The following is a 26,122-nucleotide window of genomic DNA, read 5'->3' as shown; positions in this document are numbered from 1 at the left end:
TATTGCTCCTTTGGAAATGAAAAACAGTGAAGGCTTTAGCTAATTGGAAGTGCTTTCTGTTTGGTTAATTGGAATTTTTCATTATGGAGTTAGTCTCTGGGACCAGAGAGGTGGCAGGAATGAGCAGTCCTCCTTAGGAGATCATGAATGCCTTCTCCCTGCACACTCATTCAGGGTTTACAGGTAAGGATGGAGGCTTGGGAACCTGAGGGACTTAAATCCCCACACTGGGAAGCGGACCAAGCACACCATCTCCAGCGTCTTCATTTTGGGCCCCTATTGAATCTACTTTTGTGTGAAACAGTTCTCTCTAGTCTGTTTTAAAAGAGCTGTTTTCTTTTTATTTTCTACCACCACTACCTTCCCCTCTTCCTCCTTTTTTGGACATAGTATTACTTTTTAGCTCTGGCTGCCCTGGCACCTATTATGTAGACCAGGCTGGCCTGGAACCCACAGAGATCCATCTGCTTCTGTCCTTCAGGTGCTAGAATTATCAGGTCCTTAACTTGCAACCTTTCTGCTTTACACTTTCCTGTAGTTAGTGCTGCGGCCTACCCACCTCCCTCCCAGGACTGGTTTCAGAGATGTTTTTTACTATTATTTGTTTTGAGACAAGGTGGGTCTCTCTCTGTCTCTATCTTTCTGTCTCTCTGTCTGTTTGTCTCTCTTCTTCCTGAGACTGGGTCTCACTATGTAGCCCTGCTGTCCTCAAACTCACGGGGATCAACCTACCTCTGTCTACTGAATACTGGGATTAAAGATGTGCTTGGCCTGGCTTCGGGGTTTTTGTTTCTTTGTTTTCTAGACAGGGTTTCTCTGTAACACCTCTAGCTGTCTCACTCTGTAGACCAGGAACTCACTCTGTAGACCAGGCTGGCCTAGAACTTACAGAGATCCACCTACCTCTGTCTCCTGAGTGCTTGGATTACAGGCGTGCTCCACCACCATCTGGCTTTGGCTTCAGGTCTTTTCATAGAAGTCACATGTGTTACTTACTGAACAATCTTTCAGTTAACAGTTATTAGCCGCTGTTTCAAAGGTTTTATGAGCAGTTTGCAGGTAAACAACACACACCTGCAAGCTTGCCTATGTCAGCCATCACTTTATGGCCTCTGATCACACTGAGCCACCCGAGCCTCTGATAACATGACTCCATGTCTCTTGGGGTTGAATGTGAACAAGGTGCTTTGTAGCAGACAGTAAGGATTAGAAATGATCATCATAATTTTATGGTCATAGTATCAGCGTGTTGGAAGTAAACAGGAACTGAGAAATACCTAGTCATGGGCTGGAGTGGAGCTCCCTAGTAGAGCATTTATCCAATATGTGAGGCCCAGTACCAGAAGGGGGAAAAGCTAGTTCTGAAGTATCTAGCCTTAATGCTTACAGTTCATGGTACACCATGATTATATGGGTGGTAAATGAGCTGTTTGTATTCTAACATGTATTGCTACAGTGTAATTAGCGCCTCTTACACTGATGTCTGTGGGTTCCATTGTTTAAGGTAAATTGAATGCCACTGCATGTATGATGATGTAAGTAGAGCATGAATGGAGCAGAAGTCTTGCAGGATGGTGTGAAAACGCAAACAGAGGTTGGGTAACTGTAGTCCAGTCTAATTATGGCCTTGAAGTAAAGAAATTAATTTAGAAGATTTTGGTTGTGGCTGGGTCGTTTCTCAGTTTCCATTCAGGTTCTTTTTTGCCCTTCAAGAAAAGGATGTGATGTCAGTAATCTCACACGAGTGGATTTGTTTATGGTGTTCAGGGATAATTGGAAATGAAAATGCTTAGCTCTATTCCCCAGAACCTCAAAGGCCAAGCCCAGGTCTGGCTGAGAGTCCCCACTGAGGAGGACTCTTTGCTGTTGTTCATTCAGGGTGATGCCTTTTGCTCAGTGTGGCGTTTTCTAACCAGTGCTATCGCTTCCACATTCTGGTGAGAGCTGCTCACTCTATAAAGTCTTCTCTGTGACTAATTTCCTACAAAATAAGGGATTAATAGTTAGACATATTGGACCTTTCCCACTTAAACATTTGCCATTTGACAGAATAATTTCATCTGAAATGTTGTCAATCCTCAAGTGTCATGTTAGGAAGCTCATGGTAAATTCTAGGCAGGCTTGATTCGGGGAGCCCAACAAGACACTTGCCGGATCTCCATGGTCAGGAGCTTGGTGCAGGCACAGAGCAGTCCATCCTTGGTTCTGCCAGAATGTGAGACAGCTGGGTGGGGGTGGAATGGCCTGGGCTTAGCAGCTGGGTTTCGGAGAGGAGGAGAGGATGGGCAGGGTTTTGGTGCTCTTTGAGAGTGAGCCTTAAAATCCAAGCAGATCCTTCCCTTAGGTTCTGCAACTGAGGGGTCCTCTCCACTGGTGGATGGAGGTGGAGGGGGCACATTTGCACCTCTGCTCTCTAGAGCAGGACTTCAGAAGGCCATTGCCATAGTCTCCTCATCCTTCCTTCCTTTTCCTTTTCCCTGGAAACACCCTGTGTGTTTGTGTTTGTGATGTGTGTAGGCACTGACGATGGAGCCCAGGAGGTGGTGAAGGACATCTTAGAGGATGTGGTTACGTCTGCTGTGAAAGGTGAGTGGGCAGCCTGCTTGTCCTCATGCCTCTTTGTGGAGCCCCTCAGGCAGCATCTGGGTGGGAGTTCTCTGTGAACTCATGGAGCTCTTGGAAACTGAGTTATGGTTGCTTCCCAGCCTACACTTGGCACACAGCTGTGATCTGTCACAGTGGTTCTGTTCTCTAGGTTGAGGTGAGGGCCGTGTTCTACAGTGGGAATATTAGATGCTCTACCTGGGGACACTCCATATGTCTTTTGCATCAGACATTTTTTTGTGCAGTCCACACAGCAGTGGGTATCAGGCACGCAGGGAGATGGTGCTTGTTGGGAGCCTCCATGGTGCACTCAGTGCTGGTCAGCTTATAGAGCCAGCCTTGATGCTGTGTCCTTTGTCTTTGCTCAAAATTCAGCCAGTGGCTGCATGTTGAACACTGTTCAAGTGCCATTAATTGGACAAGAAATTTATAAAAATGGTAGCAGGTTGCAGTCAGCATTTTTTAAAAATGGAAGACATAGTAGAACACAAATGGTTATGTACTTGAGTACATGAAGCATGGAAATGTTCATTCTTTTTCATAAAATTTTGCAGTTCTTTATATGTACATGTCCACACTGGGACATGGTTTACATTCATTTCTATATGAGCCTAGTAACCCATGCCTATACTTCATACTTGGGAGTTATTGCCACTGAGTTACATCCTAGCCTAATGTCATAGTTGGAAAGCCACATCTCTGAGCCTTCTGTTGGTTAACTAGGGTGCAGGCAGGCTCTCCAGAAAGCCCAGCACTTGTTTAGCTCTGTAACAAGACCTTTAAAGAGCAACAGTGGCTCCCATCACCCATCAAACAGTTCATATTTGCCTTGTCACACCTCAGCCTGTCACATAGTAGCACTGTCTCAGTAACATGTCAAGTAAATAAATATTCTTAAAATTATTGCTGGCCATTGAGATCACTTAGCAGGAAAAAGTATATCTGCCACCAAACCTGGGAACTTGAATTCAGTCCCTGAGACCCATGTGATGGAAGGAGAGGGCTGACTCCAACAAGTTGTCCTCTGTGCCACACACACACACACACACCCACACACACACACACACACACACACACACACACACACAATAAATAAATATAATTTTAAAATATTTAGAGAAACATTTCGAAGCTGGGTGTGATGGCACACGCCTTTAATCTCAGCACTCAGGAGGCAGGTGAATCTCTGAGTTCTAAGTCAGCCTGGTCTACACAGTGAGTTCCAGGACAGCTAGGGCTGTTATACAAACTTGCCTCAAAAAACAAGCAAACAATACAAAACAGAAAAACATATTTTGAAGACTGCTTATATTGCGTTCTTCAGTGTCTCATGCGTATATGAAGAGATATGTAATAGATTCCTCCTTCATTGTTTTTCTCAGTATCAGATATGTTTTCTTTAACTTAATGATGAAATTTGTGTAATTTCTGCTTTTTACATGGTTTTTAGGAAGCTCAGGTCTGTTTTTCCTTGTAACTGAGTTTTATTTTGTTTTTTATTTTTATTTTTTTAACTGTGTCTTAATTCTTGTGTTACTAACCCTAGCCCTTTAAATAAAACCTAGGTTTTCCTGTTTTGCTACTTCCAGTCTTTTTTGGAAGTGGATGGGTGGGCAGGGCTGCTGCATCTCACAGCTTTGCAAGTGTTGTGAGTAGACCCCTTTGGGGCGTTATGCACTGCTGTGGCCCCAGCAGGGACATTGTGGATGAGAGTCAGGCCGGAAGCCTAAGCACCACTGTGTTGTGGGGGCTGGGAAAGAAGGGGTGTGCAGTGCCGAGTCTGGTTCAGGCAGCCTTTTGGGGTACATTCACTGGGCAGTGACTCTGCACTTATGTCTTAAGAAGCAGCAGAAAAGCATGGTCTGACGGAGCCGGACCGAGTCCTGGGTGCCCCAGAGTACCAGGAATACGCTGTTCACCCAGGAGTTGATGAAAACTCACAGACCAATGGCATAGCCGACGACAGGCAGTCACTGTCCTCAGCAGACAATCTGGTATGTCATTTCACATCTTATCCCATATGAACACCTTTCCATTTGCATGCTTTTAGAAGATGCAGAATTAGATCTCTGTCAGAGAAGTGGCTATGCAAGAAGACCCTGCAGGTGTTGGTTACACAGACCTGGCCTTGTACTCTGTAAAGCAGAGTTATCTTTTCTAATGTTGCTTATAAACACCATCACTACTGAACTGAACTGTTTGGGGGGGGGGGGAGGCAGCTGTCACTATATAGGCTAGCCTTGCACTCACAGAGATCTGTCTGCCTCTGTCTGCCTCAGCCTCTTATATGCATATGTATCCCTAGTCCTCCCTCCCTCTCTCCCTCCCTCCCTTTTTCTGTAACACTTATAACTCACTTTGTAGACCAGGCAGGCCTCAAACTCACAGAGTCTGTCTGCCTCTGCCTGGGCTGGCATTAAAGGCATGTGACCCCACACCTGGCAGGTTTAGTTTATATTTGGCTCTCTCTCTCTCTCTCTCTCTCTCTCTCTCTCTCTCTCTCTCTCTCTCTCTCTCACACACACACACACACACACACACACACACACATACACACACACACACATTTATTTATTATGTACACAGTATTCCTTCTACAAGCCAGAAGGGCACCAGCTCTCACTATAGATGGTTGTGAGCCACCATGTGATTGCTGGGAATTGAACTCAGGAACTCTGGAAGAGCAACCAGTGCTTTTAACCTCTGAGCCATCTCTCCAGACCTATATTTGGCTTTCTTAGTGATTACTTACTCATGTCATTTGGGAGGGGGGTTTATATATTTCCTTAATTGATTTTAAGAATCTTTTTGTGTAAAGGATATTGATCTTTGTTATATGTTGTAAATATTTATTATGCTTAAATGTAATTATTTAAAATCTAATTTTATGTGTATGAGTATTTTTCCTACATGAATGTCTGAACCCATGAGCATGCCTGGTGCCTGGGAAGGGCAGAAGAGGGCACCTCTGTGTGAACCTCCATGTTGGTTCTGGGAATTGAACCCTAGTCCTCTAGAAAAGTACCAAGTTCTCTTAACCAATGAGCCACCTCTCTCTCTATCTCCTAAATGTATTTATTTATTTACTTATTTGCTTTTTGAGGCAAGGTCTGATATCCCTGGCTGTTGTGGAATTTACTGTAGATCAGGCTAGCCTCAAAGTGACAGAGATTGGCCTGCCTCTGAATGCTGGGATAAAAGGTGTGCACCACCACACCTGGCTAAATTTTGTTTTGTTTTGTTTTTGTATGTTTGTTTTTCAAGACAGTGTGGCTTTGGAGCCTGTCCTGGAACTCACTCTGTAGACCAGGCTGGTTTCTAATTCACAGATATCCACTGCCTCTGCCTCCCAAGTGCTGGCACTAAAGGCATGCACCAACACTGCCCAGCTAAATGTAATATTTTTTAGTTGATTTTGAAATGTATGTCATTTTTTCCCAATCACTCTGCTTCAGAATTCTTACAAATATCTTTCTTTTTTCCTTTTCCTCCCTTCTCCCCCAACCAGGATTTCTTTGTATAGCTCTGGCTGCCCTGCCAGGCTGGCCTCCATCTATCTCTGCCTCCTGAGTTCTAGGATTAAAGACATTGCCACCATTGCCTTTCTTCCTTGAGAGAGAGAGAGAAATGTATATTTTTTGGAATTGGGTGCCATGGCACACATGTAAGAGATCTCTTTTACGTGGGTTCCAGATCAGTTTGTCAGGCTTGAATGGCAAACACTCTTACCCTTTGAACCATCTTGCTGGCCTCTGTGGGGGTTTTTGTTTTGTTTCCTTTTTTTTTTTTTTTTTTTTTGTGAGACAGGGTTTCTCTGTATTGCTTTACAAACTGTCCTGGAACTAGTTCTGTAGACCAGGCTGGCCTCAAACTCACAGAGATCGGCCTGCCTCTGCCTCCTTAGTGCTGGGATTAAAGGTGTGTGTCACCAACACCTGGCTGTTGTGTTTGTTTTCAAGACATGGTTTCTCTGTGTAGCCCAGGATGTCCCTAGAACTGGTTCTTTAGTTCAGGCTGGCTTTGAACTCATAGATCTGCTTCTGCCTCCTGAGTGCTGGGATTAAAGGCATGTGCCTCAACTGCCTGGCTGTTGTTTTTTGTTTGTTTATTTATTTGAGACAGTTTTTTAAAAAGGTTTATTATCATGTATACATCATTCCTCCTGCACGTATCCCCGCAGGCCAGAAGAGGGCACCAGATCTCATTACAGATGGCTGTGAGCCACCATGTGGATGCTGGGAATTGAACTCAGTACCTCTGGAAGAGCAGCCAATGCTTTTAACCTCTGAGCCAGCTTTCCAGTCCTCGAGACAGGTTCTTAAACAACCTGCAATGAGCTCCAACTCACTGTGTAACTGAGTAGGACCTTGCACTCCATTCCCAATGCTGGGATGACAGGTGTGTGTCTACACCTGGCCTCTCACAGACAGGGTTACAATTGCTCTGAAGACACAATGGGGCATCTATTTTGTGTCTTCTCACCCAACTCTCAGTTGAATAAATTCAGGAATTTAGGTTTTCATGACATAATTCCTTTTCTTCTTGGATTTCTCTTTGTTTCTAACCTTAGGAACCAGATGTGCAAGGACATCAAGTGGCTGCTAGGTTCTCTCACATTCTACAGAAGGACGCCTTCCTGGTGTTCCGCTCCCTGTGCAAGCTGTCCATGAAACCTCTTGGGGAAGGACCCCCAGATCCAAAGTAAGCTTGCAGCAGCTATGGCCATCTGCTACCCCATGAACTGGGAGTTTGTGTTCTGATTTTTGTCGTCCCCCCCACCCATCCCCGTCCCCATAATGTTGGTGTGGGATGGTTTCACAGCTTTCCAGACTCAAGCAGTCCTACACCCACAGCCTTCCATGTCTTCACTATCTAGACTCTTGCCTGGATTTACTCTTGGTTTGTATGTTGAAAACAGCATGGACTTCATGCTGTCTTTTTACTGACTAATGGGCTTAATCTCCTTGTAAGGCTGTAAAGGGACAAGATGTCTGCAAACTCCATTTCCGGCCCTGGAGGGAAATCTCAGCTCGTGAACAAAGATTGAAGCCCAGAGCCCAGTGCCTCTCTCCACAGTGCAGTAGCTGGCCCACAGTGTCTGTACTGTGGAGAGAAGAAAACTGGCTGCATTTAGAGCCAGAGTACTATTTCAGATCTTATGTGCTTCAGTCCAGGGCAGCTCCAGGACTGCATTTGAAAACTGACAGTGAAATGAGATGGCTCTGTCTGTCTGAAGTACAGGGTGGTGCTGTCCTGACTGCTCTTCATTTTCAAGCATCGTGGCAACAATTAGGAAAATGGCTAAATGAGTGTTTTCCATTTTTTTAAACTTTATTATGACCATAGTTGTGTGTGGTGTGCACTTGTGGAAATAATTGGAAAGATTTGTGGAGTCATTTCCTCTCCTCCACCTTTGCATGAATTCCAGGGATTGAACTCAGGTCATCAGGCCACTTCCTCCATGAACCTTCACTGTCAGGCTCAGAGGCTTATCTCTTAGGTGATTCTAGATCCTGTGAGGTTGACAGTGTTATCACAGTCCAGTCTTCATGGCACGTAGAGAGTGAAAGTATGGCACTAAATCTCCAGGAGAATATTGTGAGATAATTGCATGGATCCAGCCTAGAGCTGGCTCTCCAGACTCAACTCCTTGTTCTTGCCCATTATCCACGTTATATTGGGAACAGAAAAAAAGGAGGGGCCCATCTTGTGCTCTGTGCCCGCATCTTGTTGGCATGTAGGTGCTGTTTCTAACTCTTTTTTTGTTTTGTTTTGTTTTGTTTTGTTTTTTTCAAGACAGGGTTTCTCTGTGGCTTTGGAGGCTGTCCTGGAACTAGCTCTTGTATCTTGTAGACCATTGTGGTCTCAAACTCACAGAGATCTGCCTGCCTCTGCCTCCCCAGTGCTGGGATTAAAGGTGTGCACCACCACCACCTGGCTTGTTTCTAACTCTTAAATCATTGGCCTCAGGAGATTCTGCTTGACTGGACATGGTATGCATTCCTGTATTGTGGTCCTTGGGAGGCAGAGGCAGGAAAGTCAGGAGTTAAAGTCATCCTCGGTAAAGATCAAAGGCTTTTCAAGAAACATACTGTTTTGGTCTGTGCCCAGTATTTGGCAGGCAGAGGCAAGATCACAAGTTCCAGGTCAGCTATGCACAGTGAGATCCTGTCTCAAAGCAAATGAAAAGAACCCTGCTGCCTGGCACTCCACCTACTAGCATGCCATCACTCTTTCGTTGCCTTCGCAGATCTCACGAGCTTCGTTCCAAGGTGGTTTCCCTGCAGCTGTTGCTGTCCGTGCTGCAGAATGCTGGCCCAGTCTTCAGGAGCCATGAGATGTTTGTCACTGCCATTAAGCAGTACCTGTGTGTGGCCCTATCCAAGAATGGCGTGTCCTCAGTGCCTGATGTCTTCGAGCTCTCACTTGCTATTTTTCTTACTCTTCTTTCAAACTTCAAGATGCACTTGAAAATGCAGATAGAGGTACAGTACTTCAGTTAGTGTTTATTTGGGGACATTAATGCCAGATGAGAAGCCTACTTGTCAGTCAAGCATGACACATGCCTGTAATCCTAACTCTTATGAGCTAGAAACAGAGTAGTTAGGAGGTCAAGGACAGCTTAGGGTACCAGCCTGGGCTACATGAGACCCTGTATTTAAAAAAAAAAAAAAAAAAAAAAAAAAAGCCTTGCTACCATACTAAGGTACTCCTTTTACTAGCTACCCCCCCTCCCCCAGTGAACTTCTGAATGAGTGGGAAAGACCTTGTCAGAAAAATTCTGTTCACCAGAGATTTAAGGTCTTGGTCTGTGTCCTCAGCTCAGACCCCACCCCCCACCCTCACTGCCTGTCTGGGCTCAAATTGTTTGAAATAATTTAAATTAGTTGTCAGATGCACAGATACAAATTTCTGATTTTTCTCAAATCAACACATGTGGGTCCTGTACTGGCTCCTCAGCTCTGGGTAAGCCCCTGCTAACTGTCGACCAACTAGGCTGGGCTCCCATGTCCCTTAGCAAGTGTGCATCCTGCTTTGCCTTCTGCCCAGGCCTCCTCACTTAGTGTATGAGCTGCCTGGCCCTAAAGTGTTTGCATCTGGAATGCTAAGTGGAGACTGCTCATTGCTCCTCCCTTGTCTTCATGCCACACAGGTCTTTTTCAAAGAGATTTTCCTGAACATTTTAGAAACATCTACAAGTTCTTTCGAACACCGCTGGATGGTCATTCAGACCCTGACAAGGATTTGTGCAGGTACGTTCACCAGCTTCCAAAGCTTTTGTCTGCCAAGCTCAAATCAAGATCTTCAGTTCCTCTTTGTAGTGTTTTAGTGAATGATTGAGAAAATCTTTTCATTAAAGAGTTCATTCACAGGGCTGGAGTGATGGCTCAGCTGTTAAGAGTCCATTCTGCTTTTGTAGAGGACCCAAGTTTGGTTTCCAACACCCACATCAGGTGGCTCACAACTGCCTATCAATTCTAGCTCCAAGGGATCTGACACCCTCTTCTGGCACCTTTAGGCACTGTACCCATGTGCATAAACCTTCAAACCGTCATAGACTTTTTTTTTTTTTTTTTTTTGAGACAGAGTCTTACTATGTAGCCCAGGCTGACCTCAAACTCATAGAGAGCCCCCTGCCTCTGCTTCCTTAGTGCTGGGGTTTAAAGTGTGTACCACCATACCCAGATTACACATAGTTTTGAAAAACTGAATTAAGAAAATATTTTGGGGTGGTGGGTTTCCAAGGCAGTGTTTCTTGGTGTAGCCCCCGACTGTCCTAGAACTCACTCTGTAGACCAGGTTAGGCTTGAATTAAGAGATCCACTTTCCTCTGCCTCCCAAGTGCTGGGATTAAAGACATGCACAATTACCACCAGCAAAATCCATACTTTTGTAATCTTTTCTAAAAAATGTTCATTCACAGTGACTGAAAAAGGCCCATCTCACCTCTTGTAGGATGACTGGCTCAGGCTGGTGTGCTGGTGGGGACTTTGATGTTAGAGCCAAGTTTTATAAATACCAGAAACTTACTAATCATGGCAGATTGGTTTTGGTGCTGCTGTCTGCTGGGCCTGAGGTAAATTTAAATGGTTCTTCTGCCATCCCAGAGCTGGGCAGACAGACAAACACTGTTTCTGGGTGACTCTTGAGCCCATCTCTTTTAGCCCCTTTTCTAATGAGGAAGCTGAACTTTTGCAAGGTGAATTGGAATGCCTGTAAGCAGGTAGTATAGAGGGGAATTGGAATGCCTGTAAGCAGGTAGTATAGAGGTGGGTGGGCCTAAGAACAGTAGACCACCCCACCCCCACGCTTCTGACATGTATTCCCTACTTAAGATGTGGCTGCCTTGAACTAAAGTTCACACAATATATTTTTAGCAAAGAAAGCATTGCTGGCCTTGTCTAGTATGCATAGAGCCATGGGTTCAGTACCCATCCTGACAACAATAAAAAAAAAAGAAAGAAAATGTCATCGTTTGTCTTGGATCCAGATTTCTAATATGTGTATGTTATTTTCCAAGATGCCCAGTGTGTTGTGGATATTTATGTCAACTATGACTGTGACTTAAATGCTGCTAACATTTTCGAGCGTCTAGTAAATGATTTATCCAAAATCGCTCAGGGAAGAAGTGGACATGAGCTGGGGATGACACCTCTACAGGTAAAAACATCAGGGTGCTTGGTTGTCTTTAAAGGTTACTAATTGACGTAAACATCATAATGGGACATCATACCGTTGTCACTGGGTTTGGGACTACATTAGGGAACAAAAGACACAGACACAGCTTCTGCTGTCACAAAATGGCAGTGAAAAAGTCAGTTGTCAGGTGACATGCTGCAGAGAGGAGACTGACTGGTCAAGGGCTTTTCCCATTAGAGTACCCTCAGGGAAAGGCAGCTGTCAGTCCTGAGTGGCATGCACAGCACCTTGGCTTCTGGGCTTTTTCCTGGAGGAAAGCCAGAGTTGTCCTTAGGGCCACAGGAGGATTTGTGCTATCTAAAGTGTTGTGAGCCTAAAATAATGGCTTTCTTTTTCTTTTTCTTCAAGATCATCTTTAACTTGTGTTCATTTTTTAAGTGTAAGAAATTCTACTTATGTGACAGGTATGGTGGCACAGACCTTTAATTCCAGCACTCAGGATGCTGAGGCAGGAGGTTTGCAATTTCCAAGCAGGCCTGGCCTATATATTGAAACCCTATCTCAAAAAACAAAAACCCTATTTAATATAGTGTACATTAAAATGAAATACAGTTGTTGGTAGTCAGGATGTATGTTCTATCCAGAATTATTCATGTGCTAAGTAATTGATTTTTTTAGATCACAGGTTAAGACTTTGTTATTTAAAATAGTATTAGATTTTGTTTTACTTGCTAGTATTTTATTCCACTAGCAATGAATAGAGCAATCCTTCCTCTCTCCCTTCCTTTCTTCCTCACACTCTGCCTATTCTTTGGGGGCAGATCTCCCTTATTTTCTTGGCTAGACAGGAACCCAGCATCTTCAGCCAGCCTCTTGTCTTGGCCCTAACAAAGCCAGGGTTTCAGGCATGAGTTGGTCACCCAGCTTGTTAATGGGTGCTGAGATCCAAACTCTGGTCCTCAGGATGGTGAGATGCTCAGTTGGTGAAGTGCTTGCCTGGAAAGTATGAGGACCAGAGTTGATCCCCAGAGCTCATGTAGAAAGCTGATCATGATGGCTTGCTATAGAGGTGGAGACAGGCAGATCCCTGGAGTTTGCTGACCAGCTAGTCTAGTCTAGTTAGTGAGCTCCAGGCTAATGAGAGACCCAAGGAGATGAATGGCATCCACAGGTGTGCACATATGTACATGTTCATGTGTGCACACAAGACAATTTTAAAATGATACAGATAACCTTTGCACTTAGGAGTCACAGGTAATATTTGAATACTTACAGTGATGACCCTATTAGGGATGACTAGGGTTTTTGATGTGCCATTGACACATGTCAGCTGTTAATTAGTTCCCTGGGTTTTGTCTGTAGTAGAACTGATTGTTAGTAATTACCTGGTAGCCTCACAGGACTGCCCAAGAGCCCCAGAATGCCAGTGGTAAAATGTGTTAAGGCTCTGTACCTTTCACTTTGGGCCTCTAGGAGCTCAGTCTGAGGAAGAAAGGCCTGGAGTGTCTCGTGTCCATTCTCAAGTGTATGGTGGAATGGAGCAAGGATCTATATGTGAACCCCAACCATCAGGCTACCCTGGGTGAGTGAGGAGTGTGAGCAGCTTGCCACTGTGGGCACATGCTGTTCAGGGATTGTGACACACAGTTGTTGTGTTTTCTAAATACCTGCAGTTATTGTAAAGCTTGTGCTTTTTAATGCATATGGCATGCTGGGTGTGTTTATTTTCCTGTAGTTGTGATAAGATACTCTGACTTAAGGGAGTAAAGCATTTAAGGGCGAGAGTTTTTGTTTTTTGCTCTTTTAGTACTGAAGATTGAACCTAGACAGGCTGGAGAGATGGCTAAGTGGTTAAGAACACTAGCTGGTCTTCCGGAGGTCCTGAATTCAATTTCCAACAACCACATGGTGGCTCACAACCATCTGGAATGAGATCCGGTGCCCACTTCTGGCCTGCGGGGATACATGTAGACAAAACACTGCATGCATAATAAATAAATCTCTAAAAAATTGAACCTAGAGACTTATGTATAATTGTAAAGTGATCTACCACTGAGCTGCTCAGCCAAAATGATCTCTTTTATTATTTATTTATTTTTAAGGATTTATTTTTGTTTTCTATGTGTGTATGCCATATGTGTATGGGTACCTGAGGAGGCCAGATCCTCTGGACTGGGGTGAGCTATTTGATGTAAGACTCAAACTTGAATCCTCTGGAAGAGCAGTAAGTGCTCTTAACTGCTGAGCCATCTCTGTAGCCTACTTTAGAAAAAAAAAATTATGTATATGTGTGTCTGTGTATGAGTATATGCACACAAGTACAGCTGCCCAAGAAGGCCAGAAGAGGGTGTGAGATTTCTGGAACTGGAGTTTCATGAAAACATTGCAGGCTTCCCCTTCTATGCCATGACCTGGCCCTACCTGGGCCTCTATTCCTGACCTCATTCCTGCTACCACTCCGAGTCAGGCCTGATTCCAGAGAATTTCACTGGGTCTTCCTGTCCTCTTACATTCTGTGTCCATGCTTGCATAGGCACCCTCCTCCTGAATTATTTAGAGTAGAGAAAGTCCTTATGTTTATTATTAAGTATCTTGCTTTTGCTTTTTCTTTACTTGTAAATATTAGAATTAGTTTGAGTCCTATGTTAAATAAATGTCTATGTGATGCTGAGGAAAATATTTAAGTGATCGGCTCGGTGCCTGTGCCCCTTTGGATGCAAACCTGTGGAAGTTCTGAGGAAGGGCGCTGAAGCTTGAACTGCTCAGTCACATCTGTTCATCTGCTTAGTTGCTTTTGTTTGCTTTTATGTCACTACAGGTCAGGAGAGGCTCCCAGATCAAGAAATTGGGGACGGAAAAGGCCTTGACATGGCAAGACGGTGCAGTGTGACATCAGTGGAGTCCACGGTGTCCTCAGGGACCCAGACAACCATTCAGGATGACCCAGAGCAGTTTGAAGTCATCAAACAACAGAAGGAGATCATTGAGCATGGCATCGAGCTGTGAGTGTGTCTTCTGGGCTGTGCCATCTCTCTGGGCTTTTGGCAAAGCCATGTCCTCTCTAGGACCTGGAGGCTGACTCCTGTGACAGGGCCCCCTGCTGGCTATCAGGCAGGGGGAGAGCTCCTGAACTTGAGAGGAGGAGACATGCTTTGTGCAGCTCAGGAGGCCTTGTTTTCTTCCTTTTCTGACAACAAAAAACACTTTAGAAAACAGCCAGGCATAGGAGCATAGGCCTGTACTCCAGACCTTGAGAGGCTGAGGCAGGAGGATAGCTTTGAATTCAAGGCTAGATTAGGCTGCAGTGTAAACTCTGAGAAAACAAAGCCACTAAAAACCAAACAGAGGCTGGAGAGATGGCTCATTTGGTTAAGGACCCAGATTCAATGTTCAGTGCTTACTATATAGCAGCTCACAACCATCTGTTAACTCTCATCCCAGCAGGTCTTATGCCCTCTTCTGGCCTCTGAGGGACACTACATGCATGTGGCTTGCAGATAAACATACAGGCAAAACACTCATACACATAAAATAACAATAAATAAAGTCTCAGAAAACAATCACAAAACAAACAGAAAGCACCTAGAAGAAGCCACTGTGTCTTTCATGAGCCGAAAGCGGTTGTCCAGGGTGTTTGCTTTAACCATATGTAGGTTTTTCTGAAACATTTGTGCTGTGTAACCATCACCATACTTGGGCACACATGTTTGAGACTCACACATGTTTGATTCTCCACTCACAGTGACATACATCATCCTTGTGGCAATTGTGCAGTCTCTGTCTCTCCCTGGTCTTTTGTGCATGTTAGCACATCATCTTCTGCAATTTCCTTTGAAAAATGAGCAAGCTCCGTTTAACAGTTCAGGCTTTGAATGGAAGTGCTGATTGCTGTGTTCCTGCCTCACCATCTCTGGGGTGCTTTGTTTTCCTCCCATAGCAACTAAAATAACAGTTTCTACTGAGTTCACTGCTACAGAACAGGGTCTGTGATAGTTGAACTTGAAAACATAAGCTAAACCCCACCCCTCCCCTGCCAAAGTCATTGCAGGCTTCTTGTCCTGTGCCATGAACTGATCCTGCTCAGGCCTCCCTCACTGTCCTCATCTCCTGACAGCGCACTGGCACACATGGCCTGTTTTTAGTCCCCTGGTCACCATGGTGAAGAGCTCTCCTGTTCTCTTAGTGCTCTTTGTTCGCTTTAATCCCTCAGATATGGGGCACTATTTCTTCCTCAAAGAGGCCTCCCATAGCCAGGCTGACTAAATAAGTCCAATTTTCCCTGTCCTTATCCATTTGTGTCTTCATGGCCTTTGCCTCTTTGTGTTTGTCCCTCTCCCATGCAGGATTTGGCAAAATGTTGAACTTATCCACTAGTTAGTTTTGTATGCAGTGAATGCCTGGTACTTACTTAGCAGAGGGTGGGAGGACCAGAGCAATAGTTTGAGGCTGTTATGATGGGTCTTCTGGACATTTGTGACCCATCCGTGATCTCAGATGACTATGGCAGCATCAGCTATCACACACATATGCTAGAAGAAGGTGGAGAGGACAGGGAGGACACATTCTTATCTGAGTCAGAAGTCCCCATACTTGCTGCTGTCTCACCAGTGACGTGAACTCTGTTCCTACTGTCCTGTATCCCAGGTGGTTCTGGGCCCAGTTCAGTGTCCAGGTTTCTGTTACTGTTAAGGAGGGGAGAGGGACTTAGTTGACAGTCTGTAATTGCAGAGTCAAAAATTAAGAGCTGCTAAGGTGTGGTGTTTTACTGTGGCTCCAGGCTTAGACAGGAGGGTTATCACGGGTTCAAGGCCAGCTAGGGTCATGCAGTGAGGACCTCGTCTTAAAAAACAAAATATATGACCAAGTGTAGTGACACACACCTTTAATCCCAGCACTCCAGAGGCAGAGGAAGTGGATTTCTGTGAATTTGAAGCCATCCTGGGCTGCAAAGTGAGATCCTGTCTCAAAAAAAGCTAAAACAAAACCAGAACAGGGCTGGTGAGATGGCTTTGTGGTTGAAGGTGCTTGCCATTAAGCTTGATGATAGAAGGTTCTAGAGGATCGAGTCCATACTTGATCACGTGTGCGCATGTGCACACATGTAAACAATTAGTAAACAAATGTGATAAAACTTGGTGGTAGAATTTGGGACAGCTGTGGGACAGTTGCTTTATCACCGATAACTTTCACTCTGTCCCAGAGCTTTAAATGAGCCACCTGTGTGACCTGTCCCCTCTCCTCTTGATAGTTTCAACAAGAAGCCCAAGCGGGGAATCCAGTTTCTCCAAGAGCAAGGCATGTTGGGAACAGACGTAGAGGACATTGCCCAGTTTCTGCACCAGGAAGAACGGCTGGATTCTGTAAGTTGGGGCATGGCACAGCATGTGGCCCTGTGGGCTTGTACCTTCAGCTTGACTGGCCCTGAGTGCCAACTGCTTTGCATCCTGGCTCCTGCAGTCTTGCCCCCTGGCACTGTACAGCATTCCTTGACCCACTGTTGCTTGTTTGGGGGACAGTGTCAGAGTCCAGAGTGGCCCTCTACTACTAGAAGTTTCTCTCTGGCTCAGTATGTCTCTTGCCCCTCCATATTTAAGCCTCGTGTTTCTCCTCCTCTTCCTCTCTAACAAGTTGTCCTGCATGTAGAAGCAGAGGTAATCTTTCCCTGCTTCCCAGCAGTCAGCTGCTGTGGGCACTTTAGGATCTTTGTATTCCAGTCACCACCACCACAGCCATCACCCCATCAGTGCTTATTGCTGTGAGCCATATGATGGCAGTTTCTGGATGTGAGTGCACCTATGTATTTCAGACCCAGGTTGGTGAGTTTCTGGGTGATAGCACGAGGTTCAACAAGGAGGTGATGTACGCCTATGTGGACCAACTGGACTTCTGTGAAAAAGAGTTTGTTTCAGCCCTGAGGACATTCCTGGAAGGCTTCCGCCTGCCTGGAGAAGCACAGAAGATTGACCGGTTAATGGAGAAGTTTGCTGCTCGATACATAGAGTGTAACCAAGGGTGAGCACTGTGACAACTGCTTCTTCCTTTTTGCCAACATTTATCTTGACTTGAGGTTTGGGTTTAATCATTGCAATTCTGCTAAGACACTAATGTGTCTGTTCACTAAGAGTCAGGCTCTGCTAAGCAGTACCCCACATAAGACCTTGTAGCAATCTTATTTGTGTTCCTATATTACAGACAAGGAGGTTGGGGGGCCAGAGAAGTTAAGTAACTTGCCTAAGATCTCGTGGCTAGCTGGGTATGCTGATGCTGAAGAGGTAGAGTCAAGGGGAGTGAGAAATAGAGGCAAGTCTAAGCTGCCTTGTCTTAAAACAAAAACAAGGGCTGGGGCTATAGCTCAGTGGTAGAGCACTTGCCTTGGCTGCATAAGGCCTTGGGGTCAACATCCAGCATTGAGGGGAGTAGGTCACACAGCTAAGGTGAAGTCTTCTTTTGCTTGTGAGTGATAACTCTCTAACAGCTAGCATAGTGTGGAACAGAGCAGAGAGGATTTTTTTGATTACATGCTGATAAACTATAGAAGTGGCTGCGTAACATTATAAAACCTTCCAACAAATACTTGGTTTTATCTTGGGTGCTTTAATTTTTATTGTGTTTACTATTGTACATATGTGTGCATGATGATGGATCTGGAGGGGCACAAGTACCACAACTTAGGTGTGGAGGTTAAAGGACAACTTTAGAACCAGTTTGTTCCTTCTGCCTTTATGTGATTTCTGGGACTTGAACTCAGTTTGTCAACGCAAGTACCTTTAGCTGCTGAGCTGTCTTACCAGCCCTAGTCCTAGTTGCTTAATAGTCAGTTGCTGTTTTTTGTTTGTTTGGTTTGGTTTTTAGTTTTTTGGGACAGGGTTTCTCTGTAGCTTTGGAGCCTGTCCTGGAACTCACTGTGTAGAGCAGGCTGACCTCAAACTCACAGATCCACCTGCCTCTGCCTCCTGAGTGCTGGGATTAAAGGTGTGAACCACCACTGCCTGGCCTTTTTTTTTTTTTTTTTCTTCTTCCTGTTTTGCCTGCATGTATGTCTGTGTAAGGATGTTGAATCCTGGAGTTAAAGACAGTTATGAGCTACCATATGGGTGCTAAGAATTGAACCTGGGTCCCCTGGAAGAGCAGTCAGTGCTCTTAACCACTGAGCCATCCCACTAGCCCCCAGTTATTGGTTTTATGGGAGTTAGAGAAGTTTTGGTCCTAACTGGGCTGAGAAGTAGAGTTTTAGAATGCAAATGACATATAGCAGAAGTAAGGACTAACTGAGAATGAAGAGAACCAGCTGGAAGAAGGCAAGCTGCATGGGGAAACATTAGAACAAAATATAGGGCTGGTATGATGGCTTAGGGGTTAAGCCCACTGGCTGCTCTTCCAGAGGTCCTGAGTTCAATTCCCAGCAACCACATGGTGGCTCACAACCATCTGTAATAAGATCTGGTGCCTTCTTCTGGCTGGCAGGACACTGTATACATAACAAATAAATCTTAAAACGAAACAAAAAAGAACAGAATGTAATGATAAGCATGTGCAGAGAAGCTTGGTGAAACCTATTGCTTTGTGTCCTGACCCAAAACTTAGGAAGGAGCTAGGTGTCATTAAGCCTGTTGTTCATTCATCATCCTAAATCAGTGGCAGGCCTGTGTTACTGGAGGGAAACTGAGGCTCTAAAAGATGGAGAATCCAAACCAAAATTAGTCAGCTAATAGCTAGCCAAGCCAAGATGTCTGAATTTGTCTGAGGCTGCGTGGCCCTCCCTCCACAGGTGCAGCTGTGAGTGTGGAGTGGAAACTGCTCAGGGAAACACTTTGATGACAGTTTTGTCTCAGGTCAATTCCATTTTCATATTAACCAGTCCCAGTCCTGCCAGTGTGTGGCCAGGAGACAGTGTGGTTGGCAGAGGCAGCCTGTGGTCATGTGACTGTAACAGACAGGATAACCTGATGTGAAGCTGTAATGGTATGTTGGTAACTGAAGTGTGCCCTCCGTGGGCCTGGAGATCTTGCTCTATTGGTCTAGTCAGTTGATCAGGCCATCAGCTCTCCTTTTGCTGTATTTCTTGGGAGTCTCTTCCTGGTGGACCAGTTTGTACAGACCAGTTTTTCCATCTTCAGTTCACATGTAATATGGCTTAGTGTCTACATGGTTTTGTCTTTCCTTGCCTAAGGCAAAAATGTCAGGCCTCGGGCATATGCTTTAAAAGAATAGAAATATTTTGCTTTGTGTTTCCTCTGTTAAGTACCGCAGTAGATAATGGAATCGGTAAATAACTAATAACTAAGAAAGAGTTTATGTTGTACTTCTGTGCCAGAGCTGAAGCTCTCAAGTGAAGCCCAAGAAGCTCCTAGCATGTGAAGGATAAGGAGTCATCCATCCCAGGGTGGTCCCTAGCAGGCTGGTGCCCACAAGCATCCCCTGCATCCTGTGCCTGGAGCTGCATACCCCCTTCGTACACTGACTGTTAGCTCTTGTTTGTTGACAGTGCTTGTTGAGAATACTCTTCCCTGGTCCCACCCCATACGGTGCAGCGGGACTGCTTTTGGTGACCCTTGTTCCCACCAGTGCCATTCTCCCTGGCTGTCATCACTGTGGCCACGCTTCATATCTGGGTTCTTTTCTTCCAGGCAAACCCTGTTTGCTAGTGCTGACACTGCGTATGTCCTGGCATATTCCATTATTATGCTAACTACAGACTTGCACAGCCCTCAGGTAAAATACCCTATGATTCATGGATCGTAGCCAGACATGACTGAATTTGTTTGGGCATTTCAGTCTTTTTAAATGTTCCCCCCCCCTTTTTTTATTGAGCTATACATTTTCCCCCACTCTTTTTCCCTCCTCCCTTCTCCCCTCCCACCTGTCCCCTTGCCCCCTACACTCCCAATTTACTCAGAAGCTCTTGTGGGGTTTTTTGTTTTTCTCTTTTTGAATTTCAGGTAAAGAATAAAATGACAAAAGAGCAATATATTAAAATGAATCGGGGTATCAATGATAGTAAAGACCTCCCAGAGGAGTATCTGTCCAGCATCTACGAAGAAATAGAAGGGAAGAAGATTGCAATGAAGGAAACAAAAGAGCACACAATTGCAACCAAATCTACCAAGCAGAGTAAGGCCTGCCTACTGCAGACTTGCCCAGCAGCACTAACTTTTCTTTCATTAAAATATAATTGCATCATTTTCCCCTCCCCCTTCCTCCTTCCATCCCCTTCTGTGGCTCCCCTCTCATTCCCTCTTAAATTCATGACCTCTTTTTCTTTCATTGTTATTGTTACATATACGCATACATTTAAACACACAAATATATAAATAGAATCTGCTGAGGCCATTTAGTGTTGCTTGGAAGTATATGATTTCAGAGCTGACCCCTCAGCCCTGTGGGAGACTAGTTCTCTCCAGAGCAGTCCTTAGTTGCTTTGCTTGTAGATCTTTGTCTAGGGATGGGGCTCAGCTCTGCCTTTTTTTTTTGGGGGGGGGGGTAGGGGGTTCAAGACAGGCTGGCCTCAAAGTCACAGAGATCTATTTGCCTTTGCCACCTGAGTGCTGGGATTAAAGGCTTGAGTCACCATCATCGCCCTGCATTTTTTTTTTAAGATTTTATATATATATTATTCTGCCTGCATGTATTCCTGCAGACCAAAAGGGGGCGCCATATCTTTTTACAGATGGTTGTGAGCCTCCATGTGGTTGCTGGGATTTGAACTCAGGACTTCGGAAGAGCCATCTCTTCCGAACCATCTCTGAAGCCCCCCAAATTGCTTCATATACATTTCTCTAATATATTTTGAAAACAGATTTTTTTAATAGTATTTTTTAAATTCATCTACTTTTACTTTGTATGCGTTGGTGTTTTGCCTGCATGTATGTCTGTATGAAAGTGTCAGATCTTGTAGTTACAGACAGTTGTTATCTGCCATGTGGATGCTGGGATTTGAATCTTGAATCTTTGCGAGAGTAGTCAGTGCTCTTAACTACAGAGCCATCTCTCCAGCCCCAGCTCTGCCTTTGAGTACATCAGAAAGGATGATTAAGTGTACTGATGGTGATAATTTTAATTTGTATCTCTAGATACCTGAATAGTAATATGATTCAATTATTATGATTATGTGATTCTTTCATAATATGATTCTTGCTAGGTTTATAATTAGGAGCAAGAAGGAATTAAAAGTGTGTACTCTAAGAGCTAAATTGTTCCCCCCGAAAGTACTCCACAAAACTTTAAACTCATGATGCTTGTGTCAGTTGTGGCTGGAAGTCTTAATTAGCCCCTGTGGTGCTTTCTGTCAGTCTCTATTGATGAAGCTCAGGAGCAGTGCCTAGAGCACAGGACTTAGAACCTCACTCCTCCAGCCAAGCCTCAGCTCTGCCAGTTCCAAGCCCTGTGACCCAGGGCAGGGTTAGCAGCATTCATACCCAGCCAGTCTGCCTCATCATCCACATCTGTGAAATGGTAATATTTGTAACAGGCTCACAGTATGATTGGGAGACTTGTGAGTCAATAATGTAAGGCTTTTGAGGAAGTTCCTGAAGCATGGCTAGCACTGTGTGTGTGTGTGCTCTTCTTTGCAGACGTAGCCAGTGAAAAGCAACGGCGACTGCTGTACAATATGGAAATGGAACAGATGGCTAAAACGGCCAAAGCTCTGATGGAGGCCGTGAGCCATGCCAAAGCTCCATTTACCAGTGCCACACACTTGGACCATGTTCGGCCAATGTTCAAAGTGAGTATCCTAGAAAGTTAGCATGTTGCCTAGCCTAAGTCTGCAGCTGGTCTGCAATAAACTTGGTTGGTGAGAGAATGGAGAGAAAAACCAGGGTGCCTCAGTAGGGGGTCCCTTCTGTAAGTGCCAGCACTGTCATGGCCTCCGCTCTCCATCTGGGTTTGAATCTTGGCCTTACTGCTTTGTAGCCATGTGGCCTTGGTCAGGTCGATCACTCTCTGTCTTATTTTCTGTCAAATGGGGATGGGGACAGAAACTGTTTTGAATGGTTTGATGGGGATTGAACAAATTAATAATCGTTCAGGCACATGACACTGTGGAAGGACTGTTTTGTTTTTGTTTTGAGACAGGATTTCTTTGTATAGCTTGGGCTGTCCTTTCAAAACTAGCTCTGTAGACCAGGCTGGCCTTGAACTCACATAGATCCTCCTGCCTCTGCCTCCTGAGTGCTGGAATTAAAGGTGTACACCACAACCGTCCAGCAGGACCATTTTGTTTTTAAAATTACTTGTGTTGTGTGCATGCACACCATGGAGTGTAGGGAGGAGAGAGGACACCTGTAGGAGTGAGTGCTTTTCTTTACCGAATGGGTCCCAGGGTGGAACCCAGGCATCGAGTGCCCTTACTCACTGATCCCTCTCACCAGTCCTACAAGGCCAGTTTTGATGTGTGCTCACCTTACTGGCTTCAGGGTTAGCTTGTCGGGTGAAATCTGGTGGGAGAGAGAGATAGTAGTTGATGTCTATTTTAAAATGTTTAGAAAAGACACATACCCATAAACAAACAAACAAACAAATAAATAATGTAACTTTTAAGATGGTGAGTGTGTATTTGCATTTGCCTGCCTGAGGGGGTCAGAGCATAGCTGTGTCCACCATGTGAGTCTCTGGCATCTTCTTGGCAAAAGCTTCTTTACCCACTGAACTACCTTTTGACACCATATTTCTCTTAACAGTTTTTTTGTTTGTTTATTTGTTTGTTTGTTTGTAGCCTTGAGTGGCCTGAAATTTGTCATGTAGACCAGTAGACCAGGCTGGCCTGACTCACAGAGATCCACTTGATTTTACTTGACTAAAGACATGCACACCAAGTCCAGCTCAGTTGCATGTGTTATTCTACACACCACTCCTGAGTGTTAATGGCTGTGTAGAGAACTGATTCTGTGGCACTAATGAGATGCCTCAGCAGTTAAGTGCACAGGCTGTTCCTGCAGATGTTCAGGGCTCTGTTCCAAGAAACCACCTGTAACTCCAGTTTCGTGGGAATCTGACACTATGTACTGGTTAATAAACTGTTTGTTAAACTGTCTGTTTATTAAATAATATGTTTATAGTGACCATAGTTTATAAGCAACTTTTTCTTTGTGAATGGAATAGATTGAAGTCAAAGTTAGAGTGAACACAGCATTTTGCTATTCCTCTAACTGATACAATACACTCTATATCATTGGTTCTCAACCTGTGGGTCTTGGCCCCTTTGGGGGTCAAATGACCTTTTCACAGGGCTTGCCTATCAGATATTAAATTACAATTTATAACAGTAGCAAAATTACAATTACTGAGGGTAGCCATGAAAGTAATTTTATGGTTGGGGGTCACCACACCACGAGGAACTGTATTAAAGGGCTGCTGCATTAGAAACCACTGTTTCTAGCAGTTTAGAACCCCTGCTTTAAGTGCTCTTGCCATACTGAAATTCTGGTTGTTGTTGAAACTTGCATCTTTGGCAGTTGGTGTGGACGCCCCTGCTGGCAGCCTATAGCATTGGCCTGCAGAACTGCGATGACACAGAGGTGGCCTCCCTGTGTTTGGAAGGCATCAGGTGTGCAGTCCGCATCGCCTGCATCTTTGGAATGCAGGTGGGTAGAAGTGAGTGGGGTTCCAGCGATCCCGTGGTGGGCTTTTTCAGACTGTAAAAGCTTTGAAACTGGAATCCAGTTAACCAAGTACTTAAGCAAAGTACTTACTCCTTCCCACTAAGAAACAACCTGTGGCTTTGTGCTAACATTGTTCCCGAAGGGAGAAAACTGAGGGTTTTTGAGCAATGACAAAACCGCCTTTTGTCCACATTTACGTGCCCTGGTGCTTACACGTCTGGTTGAGGGCATAGCTCTCTAGTAAAGTGTGTGGTATCATCAGCTGCCTGGAAGTTCTCAGTTTTATTCCAGCATTGCCCCGATTTGCTGCTGCCTTTTGTAACCCATTTTCACCATGATTTCCCTATCTCCCACCCTGCTCTGGGGCTGGCAGATGGTTGAATACATTTATGTGTCTATAAACCTTGTTTGAATCCTGAAACAACAAACCAATGCAGTCTTCGAGCCATTATGCAGTCAGTCACAAGGCTGGTGTCTACTCCACACCTTGTTTCTAGGTGCCCATTAGTTTGTTCTGAAAGTGTCAGTCAGTCTTCTGTCATTATCCATCTTTCTAGACATTTTCCTTTGTATCAAGGTTCTGAAACTGGAAGCCAGAGTTTCAAAGCCCACTCTGCTACTTCTCTAGCCTGGTGATGTTGCCCCTCCAAACTCAAAGGCACCACTTACCTCCTCATTTATGCCCACCTTAGGAATTGCTGTAAATGTTTGCATTTATTTGACAGGCAAAGAAATTGGAACACCAGGACAGATAGTGTGTGGTTTGTCGCTGTAAAGAACTGGTTCTCAACTGTAGTTATGCGCAGGGAGTGGAAGCATGCCAGCATGTGATGGCTGGAGGGCTGGTGAGCCAAAGCCTGCTGTGTGCATTTGGAAACAGCAGAGAAGCTCAGTGTGCCAGCCTGCTTCCTGAGTGGCTGCACTGTGAGTGGGGTCACTGTGCTCTCCTGGGCTTCTCTTTCAGCTGGAACGAGATGCCTATGTTCAGGCCCTTGCTCGCTTTTCCCTGCTGACAGCCAGCTCCAGCATCACAGAAATGAAGCAGAAGAACATTGACACCATAAAGACGCTCATCACCGTGGCTCACACTGATGGCAACTACCTTGGCAACTCTTGGCATGAGGTTTGCGTCCCTCCCTGCCTTTTCTCAGGGTGACTCTTGGCCTCTTATTTCTTTTTCTCTTCCTATTCAGTTCTACTGTTGGTATAATTAATTAAGCCTTCCTTTACCTCATGAGTCCCAAAGCTGCCCATGAAGACAGAGTTCGTTTACTCTTGACACTGGTGGCAGAGAACAAATCCGTAAACACATGGCATAATGACAGCAATGAGTGCAATGTGGGGTGGTGTTGGGGAGTGTGAGCAGGAGTTTTAAGAAAGTTTTCTTGGTAGGGGACACACACCTGGTCACAGCTGAAGGATTGGGCTGGGAGAAGTACCTTTCAAGACGTGAAGAACAGAAATGCAAAGACCCCGAGGCAAGACAGAGATGCCAAGATAAAGGAACAGTGTGGAAGCCAGGGAGGCTCTGTGCAGTGTCTGAGGAAGAGAGTGGACAGGTTGAGGAGCAGGAACTAGGTCCGACCACATGGGTTGAGTTTCGTGGGAAATGGAGTCCTACTTCAATCGAGGTTTACAAATACACATACACATGTATTTCTGAACGTGTGTGTGTGTAACCCTCTTGTACCAATTCTTCTGTTTTTGTTTTTTGTTTTTTCCTTTTGAGACAGGGTTTCCTTGTGTAGCTCTGCCTGTCCTGGAACTAGCTCTGTACATCAGGCCAGTCTTGAATTCCCAGAGATCCACCTGCCTTTGCCTCCCGAGTACTGGGATTAAAGATTAAAGGCATGTGTCACACAATGGTGTGTAGTACTGTGTTTTTAAAACCCACAATCATAGTTGTGTAGTTAGGACTGACTAGCCAGCCATTCTGACCTTCAGGGAAGCCATCTGAAGGGCATAAGTTTTATTCTTAGTGTGAAAATTGCATGTTTCAGTAAACTCGGGAACTGACTGAAGACTGAGGTGTCTTCCTTTTGACTATGAAGCAAGGCTTCACTCTCATTCCCTTCTTCTTAGATCTTGAAATGCATCAGCCAATTGGAACTTGCTCAGCTGATAGGAACTGGGGTGAAGACTCGCTACCTGTCTGGCTCTGGGCGGGAAAGAGAAGGGAGCCTGAAGGGCCACACGTTGGCAGGAGAAGAATTCCTGGGTCTTGGCCTCGGTAAGACACCAGGCCCAGCTGGCCAGCACGAGTTCACTAGTTAAGAGTG

The 26,122-nt window shown here is 45.0% G+C and overlaps 1 protein-coding gene across 2 annotated transcripts in view; it reads left to right on the top strand.

Moving 5' to 3' along the window:
- The window catches only part of Arfgef2 (ADP ribosylation factor guanine nucleotide exchange factor 2), a 75,083-nt gene that overhangs the window by 23,290 nt on the left and 25,671 nt on the right, over window positions 1-26,122 (top strand). Inside the window, exons 7-22 of one of the 2 annotated variants that reach the window (XM_051186094.1) lie at window positions 2,518-2,586; window positions 4,450-4,598; window positions 7,175-7,305; window positions 8,855-9,089; window positions 9,758-9,857; window positions 11,126-11,265; window positions 12,718-12,826; window positions 14,063-14,246; window positions 16,493-16,604; window positions 17,051-17,256; window positions 19,872-19,956; window positions 20,184-20,355; window positions 21,816-21,967; window positions 23,697-23,825; window positions 24,808-24,966; window positions 25,926-26,073. In XM_051186094.1, the coding sequence (XP_051042051.1) occupies window positions 2,518-2,586; window positions 4,450-4,598; window positions 7,175-7,305; window positions 8,855-9,089; window positions 9,758-9,857; window positions 11,126-11,265; window positions 12,718-12,826; window positions 14,063-14,246; window positions 16,493-16,604; window positions 17,051-17,256; window positions 19,872-19,956; window positions 20,184-20,355; window positions 21,816-21,967; window positions 23,697-23,825; window positions 24,808-24,966; window positions 25,926-26,073 (2,280 nt within the window). Of the gene's footprint in view, window positions 1-2,517; window positions 2,587-4,446; window positions 4,599-7,174; window positions 7,306-8,854; window positions 9,090-9,757; window positions 9,858-11,125; window positions 11,266-12,717; window positions 12,827-14,062; window positions 14,247-16,492; window positions 16,605-17,050; window positions 17,257-19,871; window positions 19,957-20,183; window positions 20,356-21,815; window positions 21,968-23,696; window positions 23,826-24,807; window positions 24,967-25,925; window positions 26,074-26,122 lie in introns of both variants that reach the window. The other variant, XM_051186087.1, reaches the window with a different exon arrangement.

The sequence above is a fragment of the Phodopus roborovskii genome, unplaced genomic scaffold (genome assembly GCF_943737965.1).
Source record: "Phodopus roborovskii unplaced genomic scaffold, PHOROB, whole genome shotgun sequence".
NCBI classification, from domain to species: Eukaryota; Metazoa; Chordata; class Mammalia; order Rodentia; family Cricetidae; genus Phodopus; species Phodopus roborovskii.
This window is presented reverse-complemented; position numbering and strand designations above follow the sequence as displayed.